The sequence below is a fragment of the Myotis myotis genome, unplaced genomic scaffold (genome assembly GCF_014108235.1).
Source record: "Myotis myotis isolate mMyoMyo1 unplaced genomic scaffold, mMyoMyo1.p scaffold_m19_p_3, whole genome shotgun sequence".
Taxonomy (NCBI): Eukaryota; Metazoa; Chordata; class Mammalia; order Chiroptera; family Vespertilionidae; genus Myotis; species Myotis myotis.
Window position 1 is genome coordinate 112,085,081 of NW_023416335.1, and position 23,898 is coordinate 112,108,978.

The following is a 23,898-nucleotide window of genomic DNA, read 5'->3' on the forward strand; positions in this document are numbered from 1 at the left end:
ACACACACACACACACACATACACACACACACACCCCTTCATCTTCAAAGAGCTTTTTGAGACAGGCCATATTATCCAGTCTTACTGAGGCTGCTGAGGCACAGAAAGGTTTGGAAAGTTCCACAGCAGGTCATTGTTGGAGAAGGGATGCGACCCGTTGCAATGTGGCTTCAGTGTCCAGTTCTAACACCTTGTCATATGGAATACAATGTCATGAGTCACCTTAGGATGTAAGGCCAGGTCAATCTGCAGGCCGAACAGGTACATGGGCATGGCTGAGGCAGCATCCAGGACCTGGACCAGAGCCTGGAGGACAGGCTCCCTGAAAGTGGGCAGGTCCAATCCAGGACAATGCAGCGGCCAGGAGCCCAGAAGAGAAGCCTGGGCCTGGAGGCCAGGCCCCAGACAGGACCTCAAGGCACTGGCAGCACTCAGGATTTTCATGTGAAGCCACCTGGCACCAACCGGTGAATATGAACCATGTTTTGGGAAGGCCCTCGACCCTGTATCGGGCTGGCCTGTGCTCTAGGGCATGTCACCAAGTGAGCAGTGAAGTGAGGGAAACATAGCAGGCTACTTCTGAGCAGCACTGAAAGGGCAGATAAACTAATGAGAATAACTCCTGTCTCCAAGCCTGCTACAGGTTGGTTGATCTTGGACAAGCTGATTCTTTTCTGTCTCCCAGTCTTGGGTATGGTCTACAGAAGGCATTTCATCACTGCCTCTCCTCGTGGGATTAATGGCTTATTTGGCTCTGTGGCCTTAGCACAGATGGGCTTAATGACATTTTTCAAGGGCACTTTTGCATGAAAAATGACACTAAGATAGAGGACTTTCCCTTTACCTCTATATTTAGATTTATATATGTATTTAAGGCAAAGAAGACATATATTTCTTCATTTGAAAAGATTAAGTAAAACCTGTATTTGAAAGTATTTCTAAATTTATTAGATAAAATTTTAGGTCCCTATTAGTAAATCTTGGGTGGCACTTTAAATTTATTATAAATGAGCCTCATTGTTGCCAAACACACACACACTCACATTTTATAATGCACATGGCTGTGTAATATTAAATTGGTGTGAAAAATTCAAGAATTCAGAAAATTTGAATTCTCACTTCACCTCTTAATAGTTACGTGACCTCAGCTGAACCACTTAACTTCTCTGAAGGTAAATTTTCTTAGCTTTCCAAAAGAATATCTGCTTTGCTGTGCAGTAACAGAATCATTGAGAAGACTAAATTAAATGAAATGTCTGAAAATGCTTAATTAACTATAAAGGATCTTTAAATCTTAAGAAATTATTATTATTATTTCCCCCATGTAGGAATCCCATAGTATAGCTAGAACAGGTAAAAGAAACATTCTATTTTAAAATGCTTTTATACTAATTGTGTGTGGGGGGGGGGGGGGAGGTCAACTGAGCCTTAATTAATATGGCAAAAACAACTCCTATTTTTAAAGTATTGTTTCTCCTTCTCATGTGCTAAAACTACCCTTGTACGAAGCCCACATGGTAAAATTTAGATGAGGTTCTGGAACAAAATCAATGATGAAATTATGACAAAGCAGCAGCTCAGAGATTTGGGTGAGTGCTGTCCTCTCTCCGTCGGGGCCCCAGATCTCAGTTTCTGGTTCTGACTGAGCATAGAGTCTGGATCTCTCAGTTAGTCCCAGATGCCCTCTAATGGTGCTGCTCTCAAGGTGACCCTGGAAACACAGCACAGTCCTTTCACAGGCTGGGAAAATTAAACCCAAGGCTAAGATGCAGTACAACTGGAGAAAACCATCATATCCAAGCAAGATTTCTAAAATGTCTAACTTCACATCAGAACATCTTCTTTATAAAGAAATCTGAAACCTAGTGGATATGCTTTAACTATAGGAGAATTTTCTTAAAAGCCAGTCTATCTGTTGGTTGCTGCTAGAAATTCAAAATCTATGTTGACCAAAATTTCATAAATTCTTAAAAAAAAGAAACTTCACTGAAAAAAAAATTCATGACAGCTCCCATTAAAGAAATCACAAACGAACCTCAGATGAGAAGGACAGATTTGATCATTAGAATCAGTACCTTAGATGGTGTGACCTCCTTTACATCTTTAGAAGCCAATGCAAAAGCTGGAAAAAAAGGAAACATTTTTATATTAAAATTGGCCATTAAGATTTATTCTCACATAGAACAATTCTGCTTAAAATAAAAAAATAATGATATGACATATTTTGCTCATTTTTAAAAGCGGCTGCACTGCCACAAACCAGTACCATTGACTGCCTTCATCTCCAGACCTAAAATAATTTATCAGTGAAAGCCAACAGACACTCAGGCTACAAAACTAAAAATATACTCCATCAGAGAAATTAGAGCCTTTGTATACCATTGATGTCTATAGATATAAATCACAAAATAAACGCACACAGAATACAACTTCTTTGAAACCTCAACTCTGGTGCCATATGGTAAACAAAAACACTTTCACAGCCAAAAGTTCTTCTAAAAAAAGAGGGTATTGAGCCATACACTAGCTACAAAAGGATCAGGCCCTGGGGTGTGCAGTCTAAGCCACCAGCAGCAGGTGTGGAGAAGACAACATATCCGCTGTCTTGGGCTGGGGGTAGTTTTTATTTATTATGTTTGGGAGAAGAAAGATCGATGTTGTTTTGAAAGAATTTACATTGGCTACAAACAGAGAGGTGGAAAAGGTGACGGTGGCAGTTTTAGGATAGGTGAACAGCCTGTAAGGAAGAAATGTTTACTACTTTGGTGGTGGGCAACAGTACTGAAGGTTCCTGCATAGGCGGTGGTGTCTGCTGGTCACTAATGGAGCCTGAAGGTAGATTCAAAGTTCCAACAGACATTCAGGAAGGTGAGCAGTTTACTGTTAGTTGACCGGTAGCTAGAAACTGTTCAAATACTCTATTCTCTTTCTCTCACTCACTTGCCACTGTAATTTAATTTAGGTCACCTCAGCTATTTTTTTTGTGTCACTTCTTAAGCAAAGGGGAATTCGTAAGCATCTGGAAATCCACACACTCACAATCACTGCCAGAGCCTGGCGGCAACAGAGCAAAATGTGGCACCAGATTTCCATCTCAGGGATCATGGGGTAGAAGTGTGGTGCAGACACTGCTGCTACATTTGGGACACCTAAAGGAACCCTACTGAAGCCATAGGGTCAGGGGAGTGGGAGGAATTAAAACCATTCCCCTTTTAGAGCAATTTAATGTTTTGAGTCAGAGCCCATTTATAAAGATACCAGAGGCCCAGTGCACGGAATTTGTGCATGGGGGGGGGGTTCCTCAGCCTGGCCTGCACCCTCTCGCAATCTGGGACCCCTTGGGGGATGTCCAACTGGCTCCTAACCACTTGCCTGCCTGTCTGCCTGATCGCCCCTAACCACTCTGCCTGTCTGCCTGCCTGATCACCCCTAACTGCCTCTGCCTCAGCAGCACCCTCTGCCTCAGCCCCCACTGCCATGGCTTCATCCAGAAGGTCGCCTGAAAGGTCATTTGGCTGTCCAGTCTAATTAGCATATTATGCTTTTATTATTATAGATAGATCCCTAGAGACACAACTAGGATCTGCATTAAAAGTAATCTAATCTAATAAAAGACAAACAGGGTAATTAACCGTACCTCCGACATGCTTCCCATTGGCTAATCAGGGCGATATGCAAATTAACTGCCAACCAAGATGGCAGCCGGCAGCCAGGCAGCTGAAGCAAACAGGAGGCTTGGTTGCCCCGGCGATGAAGGAAGCCAAGATTCCCCGCCTGCTGCAGCCGAGCTCTGAGCTGCACTCTAAGAAACAATGTTGCAATTATAGAAGCTAAACAAACCCCAGATACCTGCTTTCAGCAGCAGGGGCCTCAGACTGGAGCCGCAACAGTGTTTCAATTACAGAAGGTAAATAAATCCCAGAATAAAAAAAAAAAAAAGAAAAAAAGGAGAGGTTGGGAGCTTCAGTGGCAGGCTTGGCCCACCTGAAAACGGCCCTGAGCCCCTCAAGCAGACTGGCCAGGCACCCCAGTGGGGACCCTCACCCTAAAGGGGGTGCAGGCAGCCTGAAAACAGCCATCATCCCCTCACTCAGGCTGGCCAGGCACCCCAGTGGGGACCCCCACCCTAAAGGGGGTGCAGTCAGCCTGAAAACAGCCATCAGCCCCTCATCCAGGCTGGCCAGGCAACCCAGTTGGGACCCCCACCCTGAAGGGGCCTGAAAACAGCCCTCAGCCCCTCATCCAGGCTGGCCAGGCACCCCAGTGGGGACCCCCACCCTGAAGGGGGTGCAGGCAGCCTGAAAACAGCCATCAGCCCCTCATCCAGGCTTGCCAGGCACCCCAGTGGGGACCCCCACCCTGAAGGGGGTGCGGGCAGCCTGAAAACAGCCATCAGCCCCTCACCCAGGCTGGCCAGGCACCCAAGCGGGACCCCCACCCTGATCCGGGACACCATTCAGGGCAAACCAGCCAGCCCCCACCCATGCACCAGGCCTCTATCCTATATAGTAAAAGGGTAATATGAAAACTGACCCTAACAGCAGAAAGACTGGGAATGACTGGTCACTATGACACACACTGACCACCAGGGGGCAGACTCTCAAAGCAGGAGCTGCCCTCTGGTGGTCAGTGTGCTCCCACATGGAGGATCTCTGCTCAGCCATAAGCCAGGCTGATGGCTGCCAGTACAGCGGTGATGGTGGGAGCCTCTCCCGCCTCCTCAGCAGCGCTAAGGATGTCCGACTGCAGCTTAGGTCTGCTCCCCGCTGGCAAGTTGACATCCCCCAAGGGCTGCCAGGCTGCCAGAGGGATGTCTGATTGTCAGCTTAGGCCCAATCCCCTGGGGAGCAGGCCTCAGCCAGCAGATGGTCATCCCCCGAGGGGTCCCAGACTGTGAGAGGGCACAGGCCGGGCTGAGGGACCTCCCCCAGCCCCCCAAGTGCACAAATTTTTGTGCACCGGGCCTCTAGTCCTATATAATAAAAGAGAAACATGCAAATTAACTGTCCCTCTGCTACACTCAAGCCACAACCACAAGCCACGCCCGCCAGCCAATCAGGTGTGAGTATGCAAAATAACCCAACTAAGATGGTGGCGGCCACAGAGCTGGATCGAGCAGGAGGCTTGGGTTGCTCCCAGTGATGGAGGAAGCCAAGCTTCCCGCCTTCCCTGGCTGGCCCTGGGCTCCGCTCAAGGCTACAAACTTTCAATTATAGAAGATAAAAAAATCCCAGGAAAAAAAAAGGAGAGGCTGGGAGCTTCCGTGGCCGGGGGAGCGTGGCCAGCCTGAAAACGGCCATCAGCCCCTCACCCAGGCTGGCCACACCATGGGGTGAGGGTCCCACTGGGGGGCTTGACCAGCCTGAAAACAGCCCTCAGCCCCTCACCCAGGCTGGCCAGGCACCCTAGTGGGACCCCCCACTCTGACCTGGAACACCCTTCAGGGCAAACCAGCCTGCCCCCAGCCGTGCACCAGGCCTCTATCCTCTATAATAAAAGGGTAATATGTAAATTGACCCTAACAGCAGAAAGACTGGGAATGACTGGTCATTATGACACACACTGACCATCAGGGGGCAGACGCTCAATGCAGGAGCTGCCACCTGGTGGTCAGTGTGCTCCCACAGGGGGAGCTCTGCTCAGCCACAAGCCAGGATGATGGCTGCCAGCACAGCAGTGGTGGTGGGAGCCTCTCCCACCTCTTCAGCAGCACTAAGGATGTCTGACTGCAGCTTAGGCCTGCTTCCCACTGGCAAGTAGACATCCCCCGAGGGTTCCTGGGCTGCCAGAGGGATATCTGACTGCCAACTTATGCCTGATCCCCCACTGAGTGGGCCTAAGCCAGCAGGTGGACATCCTCTGAGGGGTCCCAGACTGCGAGAGGGCACAGGGCTGAGGGACCACCCCAAGTGCACAAATTTTTGTGCACCAGGCCTCTAGTCCTATATAATAAAAGGCTAATATGCAAATCAACCGAATGGCAGGAAAACCGGTCGCTATGATGTACACTGACCACCTGGAGGCAGATGCTCAATTCAGGAGCTGCCACCTGGTGGTCAGTGCACTCCCACAGGGGGAGCGCCACTCAGCCAGAATCCAGGCTCACAGCTGGCGAGCACAGAGGCGGTGGCAGGAGCCTCTCCTGCCTTCGCTGCAGTGCTAAGGACATCCTCTGAGGGGGACATCCTCTGAGGGGGTCCCAGACTGCAAGAGGGCACAGGCCAGGCTAAGGGACCCCCCGCCCCACAGTGCATGAATGTCATGCACCGGGCCTCTCATAATAATAATAACAGTAACACTTTGTAAATGTAAATCAAAATAATAAACCAAACAGGAAGGTGAACTGGGCAAAAAATAATCCTAATTTTACAGTGCATTTCTCAAAAGTATTTCACAGTTTGCTTTCTCCAATCAGCATCCCCAGAAAAAATGGGCAATGCCATTAAGCAAGAATTTACTTCAAGGGTGGAACAGGCAATTCCATGGAGCAGTAATGCAGCATAAGGCATGTGGGTAGTGGGGCTCCCCAGGTGACAGAAGCAGGAGAGGACTTCACTCATTTGGGTGCTTCCCAGCCCCATCCTATATATCACAGCCTCTGACTCTCTCCATTAACATTTGCTCAAGGGAAATAATCTAAAACATAGTCATACTAAGAAGCCAATCATGAAGGTGGTTTGATCATTTCCATTTCCTAATGACATTTCAAAAGGCAGAATGAAATTGAGATGTAAGTGAAATGAACCTCTATGTGTGAAATTTAGATAACAGCAGATACTACAGGAAGCCTCCTTAAGACCACTTCTTATAAATAGCAAATCCCCAACTCCACCCCCTGCCTTTCCCTCTCCCCTCCTTAACTTTCCTACAGAGCACATACCACCACTGACATAATATATGTTTAATCGTTCATTGCTTATCTTATATATTAGTTCATTGTAAGCTCCATGAAGGCAAGAATGTGGTTTTATTTACTACTTGCCCACGAACATAGGGCACAGACAGCACACACAAGAAGATCAATTAATATTATTAATATTTATTTAATGAGTGCTAAATATGAATAAATGAGTGAATGAGTGAGTGAATGCAAGTCTCCATGATGTCCCTGGAGTCACAACACTTATGGGTTGTCTATTCCTTACACTAGGCAGCATTCCACCCAGTAGAATGGAACAGTTTAGTGCCCCAACCTTAATTTGTTTTCACTAGGATTTGACCTATTTTCTTACTTTTACACACACACACACACACACACACAGTCCAAATCACTCATTAAGTTCTAAGAAGAAAGGAGAGATTTAACACCAAACACCCTTTAACTATTTAAATTTTGCTTCTAGGTATTCAATTTTTTAGTGGGGGGTGAGGAGATTAATATGGATAGTATACCTCCAACCTAGTATGCACATTTACAACCCACAAGAAGAATCAAATAGAGAATTAGTAACAAAAATCAGACAGGGAGGTCACAACATGTTAACCTCACTCAGCATCACAGAATTTTAGAAAATAGGATATTTCAACGACTTGCAGGCTATAAAAACTGTGGTCAATCTAATACATGACTTTGATGGCAAAATACACATCTGCCAACCCCATCAATTCCTAATGTCAAACATGGACAGTCAAAGAACTCTCTGGGCTGGAGTTTACTCTTCTATAAGAAAAATAATATCAACTGAACAGTGACTCGCCATCTAATAACCAGCACTTAGTCTTATGTCACTGTTTACAGGGTCAGATGGCTATGTCAACACAGAAGCCCTTTAGAATGTAGACTCTACTGAAGAAAAAGTAACTGTATTTGGTGGTACTAGTTCTGAAAATGACTAATACATCACCTTTCAAAAATAAGCAGCTAATATTGTTTGATGACGTTACTGTTTCAATTAGGAATTACATAAAGAAAAGCTATTCCTAATAAATCAAATGGATTCCACAAATCCTGCCTGTCATGCTCAAGACCCCATGCCTTTATTCAGATAAGGCTGAGGAGAGGGCAAACATTTTCATTCCAAAAATACACAGGCCTACAATTAAATATTCTGAAAAACGAAAACAAAAAAAATCATGAAAGTTGCCATTTCCCTCCATCATTCTGCTGTGAAATTAAGAACTTTTCCCCTGATAGAAACACATCAGAGTACTTTCAGGCATAAGATCAAATCACATGGCAAAATCATCACCATTAGATGAATGTGAAAAAAAAAATACTAATTGGTTTTATCTTTGCTTCCATAATCCAAATAAAACAAGAACTCATCAAGGAACCAAATGCATTTGGAAGACAGAGTACACTATACCATTATTAAGCCTGGCCTTATAAGATGATGAATCATTTATAGAATTCCTACAATGAAATTTACAGCAGGAAAAAATGAAGGAGAAACGTACAAATAGAGGAGGAAAGTGAGAAAAAGTAGGGGGAACCCTTGGGGGCTCCTTGTGTATGCATGCGTGTGTGTGTGTGTGTGTGTGTGTGTGTGTGTGTGTGTGTGTGATGTTTGGCCTCACAAATTTCCAGATTCAATGGGGAAAAAAATTCTGGAAAGCCTGGCCTGAAGGCACAGTACAGTAGGAGAAATACTGCAAGGTTACTCATGTTCTTATATGTCAAACTGCTCTTTAAAAGTAATTTTCCCTTTACCATTTCTGACATGAATTTCTGTAAATTGCTACAGGAAACTATATGTAAAGTTCAAATCAGGGCAAAGAAGTAAGACCCTTTATGTTATAACCTTAAAATTCAAGCCAACAAATGTGTGACTCCCATCCTGAGAAATAAATCAAGATTTTAAAACGAACCTGGGACAAAGATTTATGGGCTCCCCGAAGAAAACTGGAGAGGAATTAATTGCACTGCATTTAATCAACACTAATCAACTATCTTTTCTTGTTCCTGGGAGGGAGCACAGGACCCCATGCCCACGCAGGAAAGATGAGTGTCCCTCTAACTTCGTGCTCTGTTTTGTTCCTGTTCCCCAATCTGTCTTCCCAAACTCTCCAAGTAACATCTATCACAGAAACCAAATGAAAATAAATAAATAAATAAATAAATAAATAACACCTCCAGGGGTGCTGCCAGGATTAAGTGAGTTAAGGATGGCTGGGCATGGATGACCAGCCCAGCGGGTGATCATGGCCTTGCTGCTGGTGGTGGATATGGTAACACACTATCAGTCTGGGCGTGTCTAGGTGTGGGTGTGCCCTGCACACAAGCCAAGATTAGAAGGAAAACCACGTGCCCCTGGACCTGCCATCAGGACCTGCTCACAGCTCACCCAGAAGCTGACAGTGGGTGCCCTCCCTCAGGGTTGCACACGTAACACACCGTGGGAGGCAGCTTTGGGGGCTTTCCTTTCTTTCCTGTGACCTACTTACAAAACATCTCACTCAGCACATCTCCGCCCCATAGCTCAGTTCCTGGAGCTTTCCAGGTTTCATTCGAGGTCTTCCAAAGCGGGCCGTAAACTCCAGGATGCACAGCCCTCGGCCAATTTATTTGGTTCTAATTACCTGCTTTGAAGATAATCCATGGCAGCAGAGGGAGCAGAAACAAATTAACTCTAGCTCAGCCACAGTGAGCAGACCTGCCCTTCCTTCATCCTCAGACAAACCCACTGTCCCTGAGCTTGTGGACGTACTGGGTAGCAGCTCCATCCAGCCATGCCCGAGCACAGGATGGACTACCTGTCACGCTCCATGGGCTGGGGACAGAACCACTGTAGCAGTGGCTGAGGATCACATGGTTAACATGTGTACTGTTCCTGGAACAGGGCCTGGCACTTGCAAAGTGCTCTGGGTGACAGCAGCTATTACCATTATCATTATGAATTTATATTTTCAACTGTTCAACAGAAAATTCAAACGTGGCCATCTGGGCATTCTAAGCCACACATGATGCTGGGAGTGGAGAAGAGGAGGGATGAGCTTCTCTCCAGGGAGCTCGTGGTTTCACAGGAGACAAGTCCTTCCATCAATGCCAAGCGCAGAAGTGTGGCTCTAATGGCAGTTGTCCTGATGGTAGCGTAGGAAGCACCTGGGGGTGGACAGAGGGCACCTCACCCAAGCAGGGGGCAGAGGTAAAAGAGGCTTCTAGACTGGGAAGCTCAGGACTTAAGAAAGTAACGTCCAGGACACAGAGACTTCAAGGACAAGAGCAAGGAGGCCTGGAAACAGGCTTCTGCACACAAAGTACTGCCAACAGTCCAGTGTTTCCAGAGCATGGACACCTGAGGGGAGGGAGTGGCTGGGCCTGGAAGAGATGAGGCTGGAGATGGCAGGGGCCATGTCACGAAAGGGATTGGTGTTGGGGAGACTGGTTGTATTCTGAGCGCCACAAAAGCTTTTTAAGGAGGCAAGTGCTGTGTTGAAATGTGTGCTTTACACAGCTTTCTAGGGGTGGTGTGTGGGTGGGCTATGAGAAGGACATAAGAAGACACAAATACATCATCTGGGAAGCTAATTGAGCCAGACAATGAGAGAGAAGGGACTGACTTAAAGTGAGGCAGTGCCTGGGCACAGTAGGATTGTGAGCAAGAGCAAGTGTTGGGGATACTACAGAAGCAGAATGGACAGGCTTAGGGACAAGATCCTAGCAGTGGATATGGGTGGGGCAAAGAGGATCCACAAGGATGATGAGAGAGATGTGAGCACAGGTGATCCCTATGTACAGGCCTTTGGCTCCCGGCCTGCTGTACCATGAGGTCCCTGGTCAGAGACACAGTGATGGCGAACCTTTTGGCTCGGCGTGTCAGCATTTTGAAAAACCCTAACTTAACTCTGGTGCCGTGTCACATATAGAAATTTTTTTATATATGCAACCATAGTAAAACAAAGACTTATATTTTTGGTATTTATTTTATATATTTAAATGCCATTTAACAAAGAAAAATCAACCAAAAAAATGAGTTCGCGTGTCACCTCTGACACACGTGTCATAGGTTCGCCATTACTGGTCTAGACTCATGCCACCTGGGATCCAATCCAGGTTCTACTGCTTAATAACTAAGCAACATGGGACCAATTACTGGGCCTCTTGAAGCCTCTGGCTCCATTTCTGTAAAGTGTGGGGGGTAGCGGGGTCAAACAAGAAAGAAATAGGTTATTACCTGTTCAAGTTCAGGACAGGATCTGTCCTATGGAAAAAGCCACTGAGCCTTTTGCTCAGGTGCCAACAGCACACTCTTAGGAAAAGGGATATGTTGGATTGGGGGTGATGCCAGCACAATTCTGCTACCAGGGCAAGTAGAGAACTGGACAACATTTAGGGTCAGGACACCCCTTTGCCCATTCCATGGGTTCTACCACACTTGCAGTGATTCAGCCTTTTCAGAGAAGGAATGCGAGGAGGCGTGGCTCCCACCCAAGGATGGCAGAGAGCAGACAGACGTGACATCCATCATCTCCTGAGCCCACTACCTACCCCCACTTGAAACACATCTCCTGTTTCATGGAAGAAGTCAGAGGGGAAAAATCACTTGGTGACAGAGTTTGCCACGATCAACAGAGTCTATATGCCATAGGGCAAACATATTTACAGGAAGGACAGGAAATAGGAAGAAAATAAGTAGAAAATAACCATATATTTTAGAAAGAAAAAGTTCATTTGCTTCTTTGAGTCATATCTCATTTAAACAAATGATATAAGAACCCATGTGCCACTCAGGATATAAAAAGAAGACAATTCCAACTCAAACAGAGTTTTAGGGGAGATTCAAAACAAGCTGAGTTATAGGTAAGGGGCAGAGGAGTCCCAGGTCACACAACCTGCTCCAGAACGCACAAAGGAGGTCCAAAAGAGCAAAGAGCAAAACACAGGACATCAGCACTTTGTATAATTCCTTCACATTGCAGGAATATTATTGAACCATTAACTGTCAGGCTAACTTATAGAAACACATCTATGCTTCAATGTTGGTTATCTTATTTTTGCCATACAAAAAGTAGGTTTTAAATACACCCATCAGGACCACTGACTCCACAGTACCCACAGTCTATGACACTCTAATGCCTGTAGGAACTTACTTGTCTGGTGTCCAAAAATCTTTGCTGTAACAACCCACTCCCTAGTTTTGGAGACTTATAACCCACACATAATATTCCCTCCAGAAGCACTTGAAAATCTGCCAAACGATGCTGGAACCAGAGAAAAACTTCTTAGTTTGAATTCGGGGGGTTTCGGTTTTGTTTCCCCAGTAGGCAAAATGCCTGACTGCTGAGTATTGAGCCTCGATACCATATGTTGCTGTCTCCGGAAACAGCCGCTAGTATCTTTTAAGACAAAGCCACTAGCAGTCATCTAGTTTACATAACCTGGGCCTCGGTAGCCCAGGCAGGGTTCCTGCACCTGCCAGCATATACAATTCACCTGGGGCCTTGCTGGAAATGCAAATCCACAGGCCTCATTTCAGATATTTTGAATCAGAAAGATCTGGAACCAGGAATCTGTATTTTAACAGGGGACCCTGAAGGGGACTCTTCAGGTCACTGAGGTGATTCTTGTGTGTGCAAAAGGTTGACACATATTGGGATGAACAGTTGGGCAGGCCCCTAAGGAAAATGACTGGGTCTATTTTCACAACAAGCCCTGGACATTTTTCCTTACCTGCCTTTCCTCCCTTCATTTCATAAATGAAAAAGCCAGCTCCTGCATCAATACCCTCAGGATCTCGAGAAGATAAATGAAACGTGATGTGCAAAGAGCCTTGAGTTCCTCACAGGCAGCAACAATGTAAACTAAATCATAACACCTTTCCAGATCATAAAATATTCTTTCAGGAGCAAAAATAAGTCACAGCCCTAGGGGGATATGGCACTGCTACACTTGAATACACTCAAAACTTATTTGATGATACTTTTATGCACTTTTTTTCCCCCTAAACCTGTAGTTTTACATCATACAGATAAAGACTTTCCTCCCCAGCTTCTACCAAATCTTTTGGTGCACATACATTTTGAATAAAGGCTTAAATAAATCGACTTCTCAATCAAGGCTCTCCTCTTTAAAAAAAAAAAAAATCTATTCAAATTGCCCCCAAATCATCTCTCTCCAGCCGACCTCTTCTCTGAGTTCCAGACCCACAGATCTAACTGCCCATCTGACATGGTACCTGAACATCTCACACACACCCTCAACTTGTCCAAGCTGAGCTCATCATCCTCACCACCCCTAAAAGTAAATGTTAGAAAAATGTCTGAGTAATGACAAAAAAACTATAACTTACAAGTGATTAAAGTGATAAATTTTATTTATACATTAACTATAATAAATCTATTTTTTTAATCCAGTCCTTCTCCACGAGTGCCCATACCAATAAACAGCACCCCTCTCTGCCTACAGCTCAGGATAGAAACCTTTGACTCCTCCCTAACCCCACTCTTTCTGTAGGTGGCTGTCCCAGTACCAGCTGCACCTATCAATCACTGTATCTTAGCGATTCTTAATCATCTCTCATGTAGCTGAGTCTAGCAGCCTCCTCATTGGTTCTCCACTTCCACATCAGCCCCCTCTAATCCCTGTTCTACGGGCCAACCAGAGGAACTTCTTACAAGGGAAGTCAAATGTCTCACTGCCTATGACAGCCCTTCAGCAGCTTCCCTTTGCTCTAGGCTAGGGCAAAATGCTCACCCTGCATAACCAGGTCCCTACTGGTCTTCCCAGCCCCTCTCTCAGCCTCTTCAGACAAGTCCCTTCTCACTCCATTCCTCCAGCACCAAGCTCTCCCCCCTGCCAGACCTGCTCCCTTCCTCCCTCCACTGACTTCTGCTTCCCCTTCAGTTCTGTGTTCTGATGTCCCTTCCTCTAGAAAGCCTTTCTTGAGCCCCTCCTCCAAGGTTTCTCAATGGCACTACTGACACTTTGGACCAGATAGCTGATTCTTTGAGGGAGGTTGTCCTCTGCATTGCTCAACAACATGCTGAGCAATGTTCAACACCACCACTGACTCCAGATGCCAGTAGGACTCCTTGACAAATCACCCATGACAGCCCCAAAGTCTCTAGGCCAGGACAAACATTCCAGGAACACCCTCACCATCTCTACTTCTGAGATCACCCCGTTGAGAACCACTGCTGTATGCAGACTTCCTGCTAAAGCACACATCTCCCTGAATGAACTCCTGCCACAGCACCGAGTACAGCTGCAATTACGCAGTTTCCCGTGTAGTTAGTACTTAATGTTACCTTCCCTTCAAGACTCCAAGCTCCATGAGGCTGGACAGAAACTAGATCTGTCTTCTTTCTGCAAAATCCCCAATCCTTGATACATAGTAGATATTCAACCCTTTTTTGAATAAATGGAATGAAACTTTGAGTACAGTTTTTCCTACTATTTTAATACCACTTTTAAATGGTTAACCTTTAGTAGTCCAAATCAGCACCTACACTGAATCGGGTTTCTTTGAGAGGGCTTAGTGAACAGAGCTTTGAAATGGGTATTAAAGAAGCCTCTGGATCAATAATGGGTCTGATGAATGCCAACACTCACCATAACTTTTCCTTTCTATTGGGAGAGATGGAATTAACACTCCTGTATATTGTTCTTAAGCAAGAATCTGTGCAACACCAAAGATGGATCACACTTAATGCTACAAGGAGGCAAAACATGTAACATTTGCAAATTCCCCATAAGTAATCCCTTTGCCTAGATATTATGCTTGCTTTATATGTTTCTAATTCAAAATTATAAACTCAGCCCTTTGTGATCTGAATGAGGTCAATTATAGGGACTTGCTCAAGTTGAAGGCCCACACATTTGCCAGAGAGGAAGATAACAAAAGGTCTCAACATCTCCTCCCCATTCCACCCCCATTTGAAAGAGGCTCTTTCCACCTCCCATCCCACTGCCCCTACCAGGGGTGGGCAAACTTTTTGACTCGAGGGCCACAATGGGTTCTTAAACTGGACCGGAGGGCCGGAACAAATGCATGGATGGAGTGTTTGTGTGAACTAATATAAATTCAAAGTAAACATCATTACATAAAAGGGTACGGTCTTTTTCTTTTTTAGTTTTATTCATTTCGAACGGGCCGGATTTGGCCTGCGGGCCGTAGTTTGCCCACGGCTGCCCTAGACCCTAGCCCAAAGAGCTTGAGTATTGGCTATAAGCAAACTCCCTTGGGTCAAATTCATGACCAAGGGGGCCATGACAACCTGGGGGTCCTAGACTATCCGGACGACAACAAATCCATCCAGATTGTTAAACTCTGTGCCAGTAATGTCTGTGTATTCCCTTAGAAATAAACGGTCTTAAAAATCAAAAATTTTAAAACGCCAAAAAACCCAGAGTCAGGTCTGACTCTTGATGTTCTAAATATCTGGCTCACTGCAGTAAAAAGAACCTGAGCAAGATCTGGCTCAGAATAAAAATTATCCTTCAGCCGAAACCGGTTTGGCTCAGTGGATAGAGCGTTGGCCTGCGGACTGAAAGGTCCCGGGTTCGATTCCGGTCAAGGGCATGTACCTGGGTTGCGGGCACATCCCCAGTAGGAGATGTGCAGGAGGCAGCTGATCGATGTTTCTCTCTCATCGATGTTTCTAACTCTCTATCTCTCTCCCTTCCTCTCTGTAAAAAATCAATAAAATATATTTTTTAAAAAAAATTATCCTTCATTTTGGCAGGTACTAAGACATACAATCTTGACCCATACAGAGCAGAAATAGAGATAAGAAAGATAAAACTGAATATCTATTATTTTAACATTGTAACAATGTTAAAATTAATTGGTACACAGAAGGACCGATTAGGATTAATAGACAACCCAGACAATTAGTGCTTAAATAAGACAGAGGTTTATTCGTAATCTCAGAAAATACAAGTCTGGTAATAGGTGATACAGGGCTACTAGCATGGTGCTCCACATCCATCTGGCACCCAGGTGGTCGCTATCCTTTCTGCTCTTACCATACTTACCACTGGCTTCCGTTAAAGTCACCTCCTGGTCACAAGAAGGCCACCATAGCTCCAGCCATCGAATTCACATAATAGGAAATGGGAAGAAGAATGAAACAATGGCAAAAATGGCCTGCATCCAGCGGGGTCAGCCACCTTTAATAAGCTTTACCAAGACCCACCCCAAAATCTCTACAGAGAACTCTCTGGCTACCCATATTTGCAAGGGCCACTGAGAAACTATTGGACACACTGCCACCATCATCAGCATTCCTCCACCCTTCCTCTTGCCCACGGTATTATTGCTCTTCTAGGGCTTCCATACAGAAACCATTGACTGGTTGACTTAAACAACAGAAATTTATTTCTTCACATTTCTGGAGGCTGGAAGTCCAAGATCAAGGGGTCAGCAGGGCTGGTTTCTACTGAGACCTCTCTCCTTGGCTTGTAGATGACTATCTTCTAGCTGTGTCCTCCCATGGCCTTTCCTCTAATTACATGCATTCCAGTGTTGTTTTTTTATTGATTACTAGGGAGAAAGGAAGGGAGAGGGATAGACAGAAACATCGATGAGAGGAACTCATCAATCTGTTGCCTCCTGCATGCCCCCTACTGGGTGGGGAGTGAGACTGCAACCTGTGCATGTGCCCTGGCAGGACACACCAGCCAGGCAAAGTTTCAGTATTTTATCTAGTCTATGGCTCTCATTTTATAGAACAACCACAAGAAATCACACAGTGGCTGACCTAAAAGCATGAATAAATCTCTGATTATAGAACTGAAATTGTAGTGAATTTTTTCGGTATAAGTGTTTAAAATAAATTTTCTATATGGATTTTTCTCTAATGAATATGCTATACTTTGTGGGGAAAATAAACTATATTCAGTCAGGCCAACCTCATAAGGGAATGTTTAGGCATTTTTAAACACAATCCGGAGTGCCCAAATGCCTCCGAACTCTGTTTCAGCTAGATTCCAAGAATCTTTATTTCAAGATTTGTAGAGTGCCCCTCAACCTGCCCTAGCAGAGTTCAATAAAATGAATTCATGATTTATTTCAGATCTCCAAGAATACAGCTTCCTGTCTGCACCAATCCACGAAAGCCAGTTCACAAAGCCAGTTCTCAGGCTTTGTTGTGCTTATCTGAAAGCTTCACAATGCGAATAGACATCTCTCAAACTGTGTTGACATTTTAGTTCATTCTGAATGTCCTTTCCAACTTTGGGCAGTGCAGATATCCCCTCAAGGGCAATAAAAATCGGTACACTTAGCAATACAAATGTGCCTTTCAGCCCATATGTTGATTGTATTATGTACAAACCTTATATTCCCAGGACAGCACTATAAAGTGCAAGGCTATAAATAGAATCTTAATTTCAGCTACCACCCACCAGCTTTGGTTAGGTGCAAAACTTCCAGGCAGCAGGCCAACTAATGCAGCTAGCAGTCACCTAGTCCACTCCCTTCCAGCCTCCCTTCTCCCAGGGCTGCCCCAACAGTGCACTTCCTTCCGCTAAAGCAGATCTTTGTGGCTCCCAACTGTCCCTCACAGCCTTATCTGCCCAAGGTGCCCGCACATTTTTAATTGCACTGTTACTTACTAAATCATGCGTGTGGGCAATTAATTACCAATTGATCCCACTCAATTTTCCCACAGTGAGCACCTATAGAAATGCCCGGGGTAGGAAAATAAGGTCCGTATTCAGAGAGCTTAAATCCAAACAAAACAGGGCAGCAAGTTCCTATAGGTGGGCCACCAAACAGCGACGTGCAACAAACAACACGACATCTTTTCCTAAATTGCACCATTCTGCCATTTCTAGAAATTACTGCCTCTTAGGCTGGACACACAAAAGTCTGGGTTAGACGACAATAACCCTGAGAACACTGAAGAGAATCATGTTTCCACAAGCTTTCAAACTTGAACAAATCTCACATGAAAGTTAATTACAATTATTTTAAAAGAAAAACTTTTATCAACATAATTTTATAATGAAGGGGAGAACTAGCTCTTGTGAGGATGGAAGGAAAATAGGAGGAGGCATTACAGCAGCAGGTCTGACCGGCATTGTTTCCAGTAGAGTTCTCTACTTTTCCCCCATAAAGACCCAAGATTGGGGGGAGGGGGCTCCGCTGGGCCTCCCGCGTGCCAGGACCGCCCACGCTGAGGCCGGGGGTACCCGTCTTCCCCCGTCAAGGAATCTGGGGGTGGGAGGGACCCGTGCTAAGTTGGCATCGTAACCTCGGGGGCCAGGGCATGTCCGTCGGCCCACGCAGTGAGCTCCAGAGGGGTCGGTGGGCACACGGGCGCCGCCTCTCAGCCCCGCGGGTGGTGCGGCCGGTGCGGGCAGGAAGGGCCGAGAGGTAAGGGGCGCGCGAAGAGATTCGGGGGGACGCGGAGAGGTGCGGGGAGCACCGGAAGGGCAGCGCACGGGGTGTGCGGGCGGGGCGGGCCCGCGTCCCTCCTTCCAAAGTTTCTTGCAGTCGCACAGCTACTCGCGCTTCCTGTGGGAGTGACGCCTCGCGCTTGCAGCTCGGCCGGCGGCCAGCTCCGGGCGGAGGAGGCGGAAGACGCAAGACGGACCGGCCACGGCAGGAACCGGGCAGCCGAGAGGGGCCAGGGCGTCGTGTTCCCGAGCCGGGTCCACCGGGCAACGCGAGGGGGCGCTGCTGCGGGGGGCCAGACGGCCGGCTTCCGACACTGGGCTTCGGGGCTGATCGCCGGCGCTGCCCTCGGCGCTCGGAACGCCCGCGCCCCGCCCGTGCACGCCCGGCCGCCCGCTACTTACCCAGCGAGCAGGTGAGGAGCCAAAGCCGTGCCAGGAGCGCGCAGCGGCGGGCGGGCGGCCGCATTCGGGTAGCGGGGCTGCGCGCCCTGCTTGGACGCGGGGACGAAGACGCGCGGGGAGCGGAGCTGCGCCGCCGCCGCCCTTGCAGACAGGCTGACCCTTTTTCAGCGCGCGCCCCCCCCACCTCCGCCGCCTGTTCCGCCCGCGCCCTCTGGCGGCCGGCAGCGGGAGCGCCGGCCTGGCCCTTTCTGAGCAGAGGTGGCCGTTCAGCACCCTCCTTCCAGGCGTCTGAGCTGGGCTCCCGCCTCCCTCCCTCTCCCTTGCTGAGCCCCATCCTCTACCCTCATTCCGTCAGCTCTTTTTCCTGGATCTCTAGCAATACATCAGTAGTTCCCCATCTGACCCCCCCCCCCCCACAAAGTGATGCAGGGGAGTCACTTTTCCTCTCTATTATTGTACCACCTGCTGTTTCAAAACAGTAATTCAACTCTTCGCTATTGTTGGCACCAGTGTTCTACTTTGATGAAGGTGTTTTTAATCAGCTCAACTAATTTACTTAATATCCTTTTCTAAAAATATATATTTTTATTGATTTCAGAGAGGAAGGGGGAGAGAGAGAGAGAGAGAGAAACATCAACAATGAGAATCATTGATCTGCCGCCTCCTGCACACCCCCTACTGGGGATCAAGCTGATCGAGCCTGGCCAGACTAGAACTGTGACCTCCTGGTTCATAGGTCCACCCTCAACCACTGAGTCACGCTGCCCGGACTTAATATCCATTTTTAATGGATTTGGCCAGTAGCTTAGGCCTGAAACATGGCTTTAATAGAAGTTTGTGTAAATGTAATTTCATATAAATGTAATTTTAAGCATTCACTATAATGGAGGAGGAAGGAAGGAATTCAAAACGTCTGATAAAAATTAATTAATTGTGCCAAAACCGGTTTGGCTCAGTGGATAGAGCGTCGGCCTGCGGACTGAAAGGTCCCAGGTTCGATTCTGGTCAAGGGCATGTGCCTGGGTTGCGGGCACATCCCCAGTGGGGGGTGTGCAGGAGGCAGCTGATCGTTGTTTCTCTCTCATCGATGTTTCTAACTCTCTATCTCGCTCCCTTCCTCTCTGTAAAAAATCAATAAAATATATTTTTAAAAAAATTAATTAATTGTGTAATACACAGAAGTCAGTTGACAGCGGAAACGGCGGGACTGGCCAGGGGCTCCCTCCCGCTAGGAAGAATGGTAGTCCTGGCAGTGATGGTGCCCCTTAGGTTGTGTGGTGGACTGAAGAGGACAGCAATTACAAAGGAAGGACTGCAAACCCCTCTCATGGTTCTGCACCGCTGTGCCTCCTCCAAGCCTTGACTCATTGATGTCTTAGCAAGTTGATAGGGCCAAGTGCTCATCGCCTACCTGAGTTTAGAACCACGACTTCCTGAAGGTCCTATCCATGTTTCCCTTCACACTTGGTTATATGTTTTAGATGCCTACTATGTACCTGGGACTATGCTAAGTAGTCTGTAAACACCAGTATCTTCCAGGGGGACTTGTAACACTCACCCAGTTGCTAAACATCAAAGGAAGAGCAGTACTAGGCCCTAGAATATATGTGAGATGTGGGGAGGTAGAGAAGAGGTGCTGAATAAATGTTTGTTGTCATGGGCCCTATAAACTTGAATGCTGGTAGGAATATGACCTCAAGTACATTAGGACACCCTTGTCATTTGTCCATGCAAAAGCTGCTGCAGGTTTTTTAAAAAGAGGAAGTCTGGAGACAATTGGTTTTCTCTTTCTGATTTATATTGACTTCTTAACACTAGGAGCTGAATGTTGTGCATATTACCCATTTTGTGTGAGTGTAAATAGTGCCATTTTGTTCCATTCAGCCAAGGTTTGTGGCTACACATCAATACCATTTTTAAGGGAGGGAAAGAAATGTAAGAATCCTTCCTTTCATTTTCTCATTGAGTCCTTTCAAATTTATGGTTGGTCCCTTTTTTCCTTCTTTTAAAATTTACCTTCCTGGTTAAGAGTTCTAGAAGGTGTACAATTTCTGAAGCTGTTCAGCTTTCTTCCAAGAAAATATGTCTCACATTAGATATTAAACATGAAAGTAAGGTGGGTCTAAGTAGACATAGAAGCCTAATAATTAAATAGCTTGCTTGCCAAGTATGTGCTCAAATACCAATTCCACTTTTGGTAACAAGCAACTCTGGGCTGCTGAATGTTTTCATCAAAATCTGTCATGTCAGAGTGTCACTGTGCGGTGCAGGGAGAGAGAGGGGCTCTAAACACAGGGAGAGCACAGTCTATGTAAGTAAGAAACTCGCCTGCGTTCTTCCTTTCCACACAGACATGGATAAATGGCACATCACAGAGCACCATAACTCACATTTTAAAAAAGATTACCTTTCACTTACTGCAGTCCTATGATAAATGGACTTGCTGGGAGTTCTCTTTCCCCATTACAAGTCGAGAGTTCCCTGGAACAAAACGTGCTCATGAGGACATTACAGATGCATGGAAAGGGCTTGATTACCTTGGTGCTGCTGTTACTACCAGGAATACCAACTACAAGGGGACAACTTCCATTAGCAAAAAAAAAAAAAAAAAGACAAATAACTGCCTTATGTACTCTAAGATTATGTTATGAAGAAAGAGCAGGCCATAGCTCTGTTGTCCTGGAGTTCACCCGCCCTCATGCTGGCCCCGGAAAGAATGCCCTTGCCCTGCACAGGCATGAAGCAAGGAGTCACTATTGCAACATGATTAAGACACTGGTCATTTTCAAAAGAATTTTCTAAATACTAAAGAACATGAAGAAATATGCATAAAACCATAGATAGCGAAATAATCCAATAAACAAGTTCTAAACAGATGGTTGTGATCTTATGGTTACTACTAGAGGCCCGGTGCACAAAATTCATGCACTGGGGGGTTGTCCCTCAGCCCAGCCTGGAACCTCCTCCATCTGGGACCCCTCAGGGGATGTCTGACTGCTGGTTTAGGCCCAATCCCCGCAGGACCAAAGTCTGGACTCCATTCACTCATTCAACCCATAGTGAACACGCTCTTGCTAGCATGCCCATTGCCAGTCTCTCAGGAAAATACCAAGAAGCATGAAACATGCAGTCTCATTAGGGAGGCAACAATATAAGTAATTTCACTGCCAAGTGATAAATGCTATAGTACAGATAGATGGAAACTACAGAAGGAAAGACGAGGTCTGTCAGGGCCCTGGGAATTGGTCAGAAAGGGGGAAGTAACTATTACATGGTCTTAAAGGAGAAATAGGAGGGTCCTGGGTTCAGAAAGAAAAGAAAGACATCCCAGGCAGAGGCATGGCATGCAGGACACAACTCAGGCCAAAGGAGTGGCGGGGGTGGGGGGAGTGGGATAAGGTGGCGCAGGTGTCTTACCGGGTCCTTTCTAGCCTGATGCCTCACCCAGTAACTTGGAAGAGGCCTCCTGGGCACCCTCAGTGGCCCTCACATGGCTTCAAGGGGCCCTTCTCTTTTCTCTCTCTCTCTCTCTCTCTCTCTCTCTCTCTCTCTCTCACACACACACACACACACACACACACACACACACACACAGGAGTGGCCTTATGAATTATTAGTGGCCTTAGGGATTATTTTCCAAACTTAAAATCAGGCCAATGGTCTGACAAGAGATTCTAATGTCTGAATTAGGGTCTCAAAGGCATAAAATAATTTTGATCATCATCAGATCTATTTAACCAGTTGCTAATCATGTCCCACACTGTCAGTGCACGCCTGGTAATGGGAAAGCAACTAGTCACTGTCCCTGATGCTATAACCTTTAGGGAAACAAGAGAACCTTTGCCCCCTATGGTAGAAGAGTGAGAGGAAGAAAGACCCAGCAAAAACCTTCATCAGAGTAGATCCAGTGGCTCAGCCTCCTTGGCAGCAGGAGCTTAGGAAGAAGGCTCTGATGCATAAAAAAGGAGGTCTGTCCACTGCCCTAGAGGGGCGTATGTCACTGTGCTCCTAAGCTGTTCACAAATTATAGGCAAAACCCAGTCTGTCTAGTCAGACTTTCAACCAAGATTTTGCCAGAAGAGGCTTACCCACAGGATTCTTACTGACAGTCCCTGAACCAAGATCCAGGAAATAAATACAACAGAGGTTGCCATCTTGACAGGCCCCCAGGATAAGCCCAGAAATGCAAAGCTATTGCCATTCAATGTTCTGTTCTTTGGAAGACACAGAGTGGTATAAAGGCTTCTGTACAATAAATAAATAAATAATAAATAAATTAAAATGAGCTATCTCCTAGAAACTTCTGATCAGAAATAGAGTAGCCCCTAGGCTATTTTGTTCTCCTTTCTAGAATCACATGTCCTCCTGTTCTCAGTAAATATTCCTGTGGAATCCCTCCTAACCGGCATACTCACAGGAGCACTGGACTTTTATTAAGAAAAGATGGCATGGGCTGTGAACATTCCGCAGCCCACATGAAAGTGTTGGTGTTTTGGTGTTGTTGCCGATAGGTAGTTGTTCATTTTACAACAGCTGCTTTCATATGTAGGATTCTGGTTCACAAGCTCAACAAAATGAGTCAACTTTTTTCATTTATCCATCAAGAAACAAGTCAGAGTGACTTCAGGAGTGGAGCCCTCATGTGACCTACTGAAAATGGGAAGAGAAATGCATTTTCCTGGATTGATCAGACTCTAGTACGGTGATGGCGAACCTTTTGAGCTCGGCATGTCAGCATTTTGAAAAACCCTAACTTAACTCTGGTGCTGTGTCACATATAGAAATTTTTTGATATTTGCAACCATAGTAAAACAAAGACTTATATTTTTGATATTTATTTTATATGTTTAAATGCCATTTAACAAAGAAAAATCAACCAAAAAAGTGAGTTCGCGTGTCACCTCTGACACACGTGTCATAGGTTCGCCATCACTGCTCTAGTAGGTATACCTAAAGAGCCATGAGCACATGTAGAACGCAGCAAGTGCCCTCAGAAGCACCTGAAGGAAATTTGACAAGTGCAGCACACCCTCTTGGGGATAGGAGAAGGCCTCACACACATGAGGCAGTTGAACTGAGGGTTAAAGAACAGATCGGCAGTCATCAGTTGGAGAAGGGGAGAAGGGCATGCAGCAGAGGGAGCAGGGCGGGCAGGGACATGGAAGTCAGGGGAACTGTGGGTTTAGAGGCTGATGAGTTCGGTTTGGCATGGT

At 46.1% G+C, this 23,898-nt stretch overlaps 2 protein-coding genes across 4 annotated transcripts in view; one reads left to right on the forward strand and one right to left on the reverse strand.

The window, feature by feature from the left end:
• The window catches only part of B3GLCT (beta 3-glucosyltransferase), a 138,919-nt gene extending 120,051 nt beyond the window's left edge, over positions 1–18,868 (reverse strand). Inside the window, exons 1-2 of the mRNA XM_036301567.1 lie at positions 18,686–18,868; positions 2,076–2,122 (exon numbers count right to left, since the gene is read on the reverse strand). Of these exons, the coding sequence (XP_036157460.1) occupies positions 2,076–2,122; positions 18,686–18,749 (111 nt within the window). The 5' untranslated portion in view covers positions 18,750–18,868. The remainder of the gene's footprint in view (positions 1–2,075; positions 2,123–18,685) is intronic.
• Positions 18,560–23,898, forward strand: part of LOC118651897 (ubiquitin-60S ribosomal protein L40-like) — a 28,471-nt gene continuing 23,132 nt past the window's right edge. For 2 of the 3 annotated variants that reach the window (XM_036301570.1, XM_036301568.1), the window contains exon 1: positions 18,560–18,696. The gene's annotated coding sequence lies outside the window, so the exon portion shown is untranslated. The remainder of the gene's footprint in view (positions 18,697–23,898) is intronic. The other variant, XM_036301569.1, reaches the window with a different exon arrangement.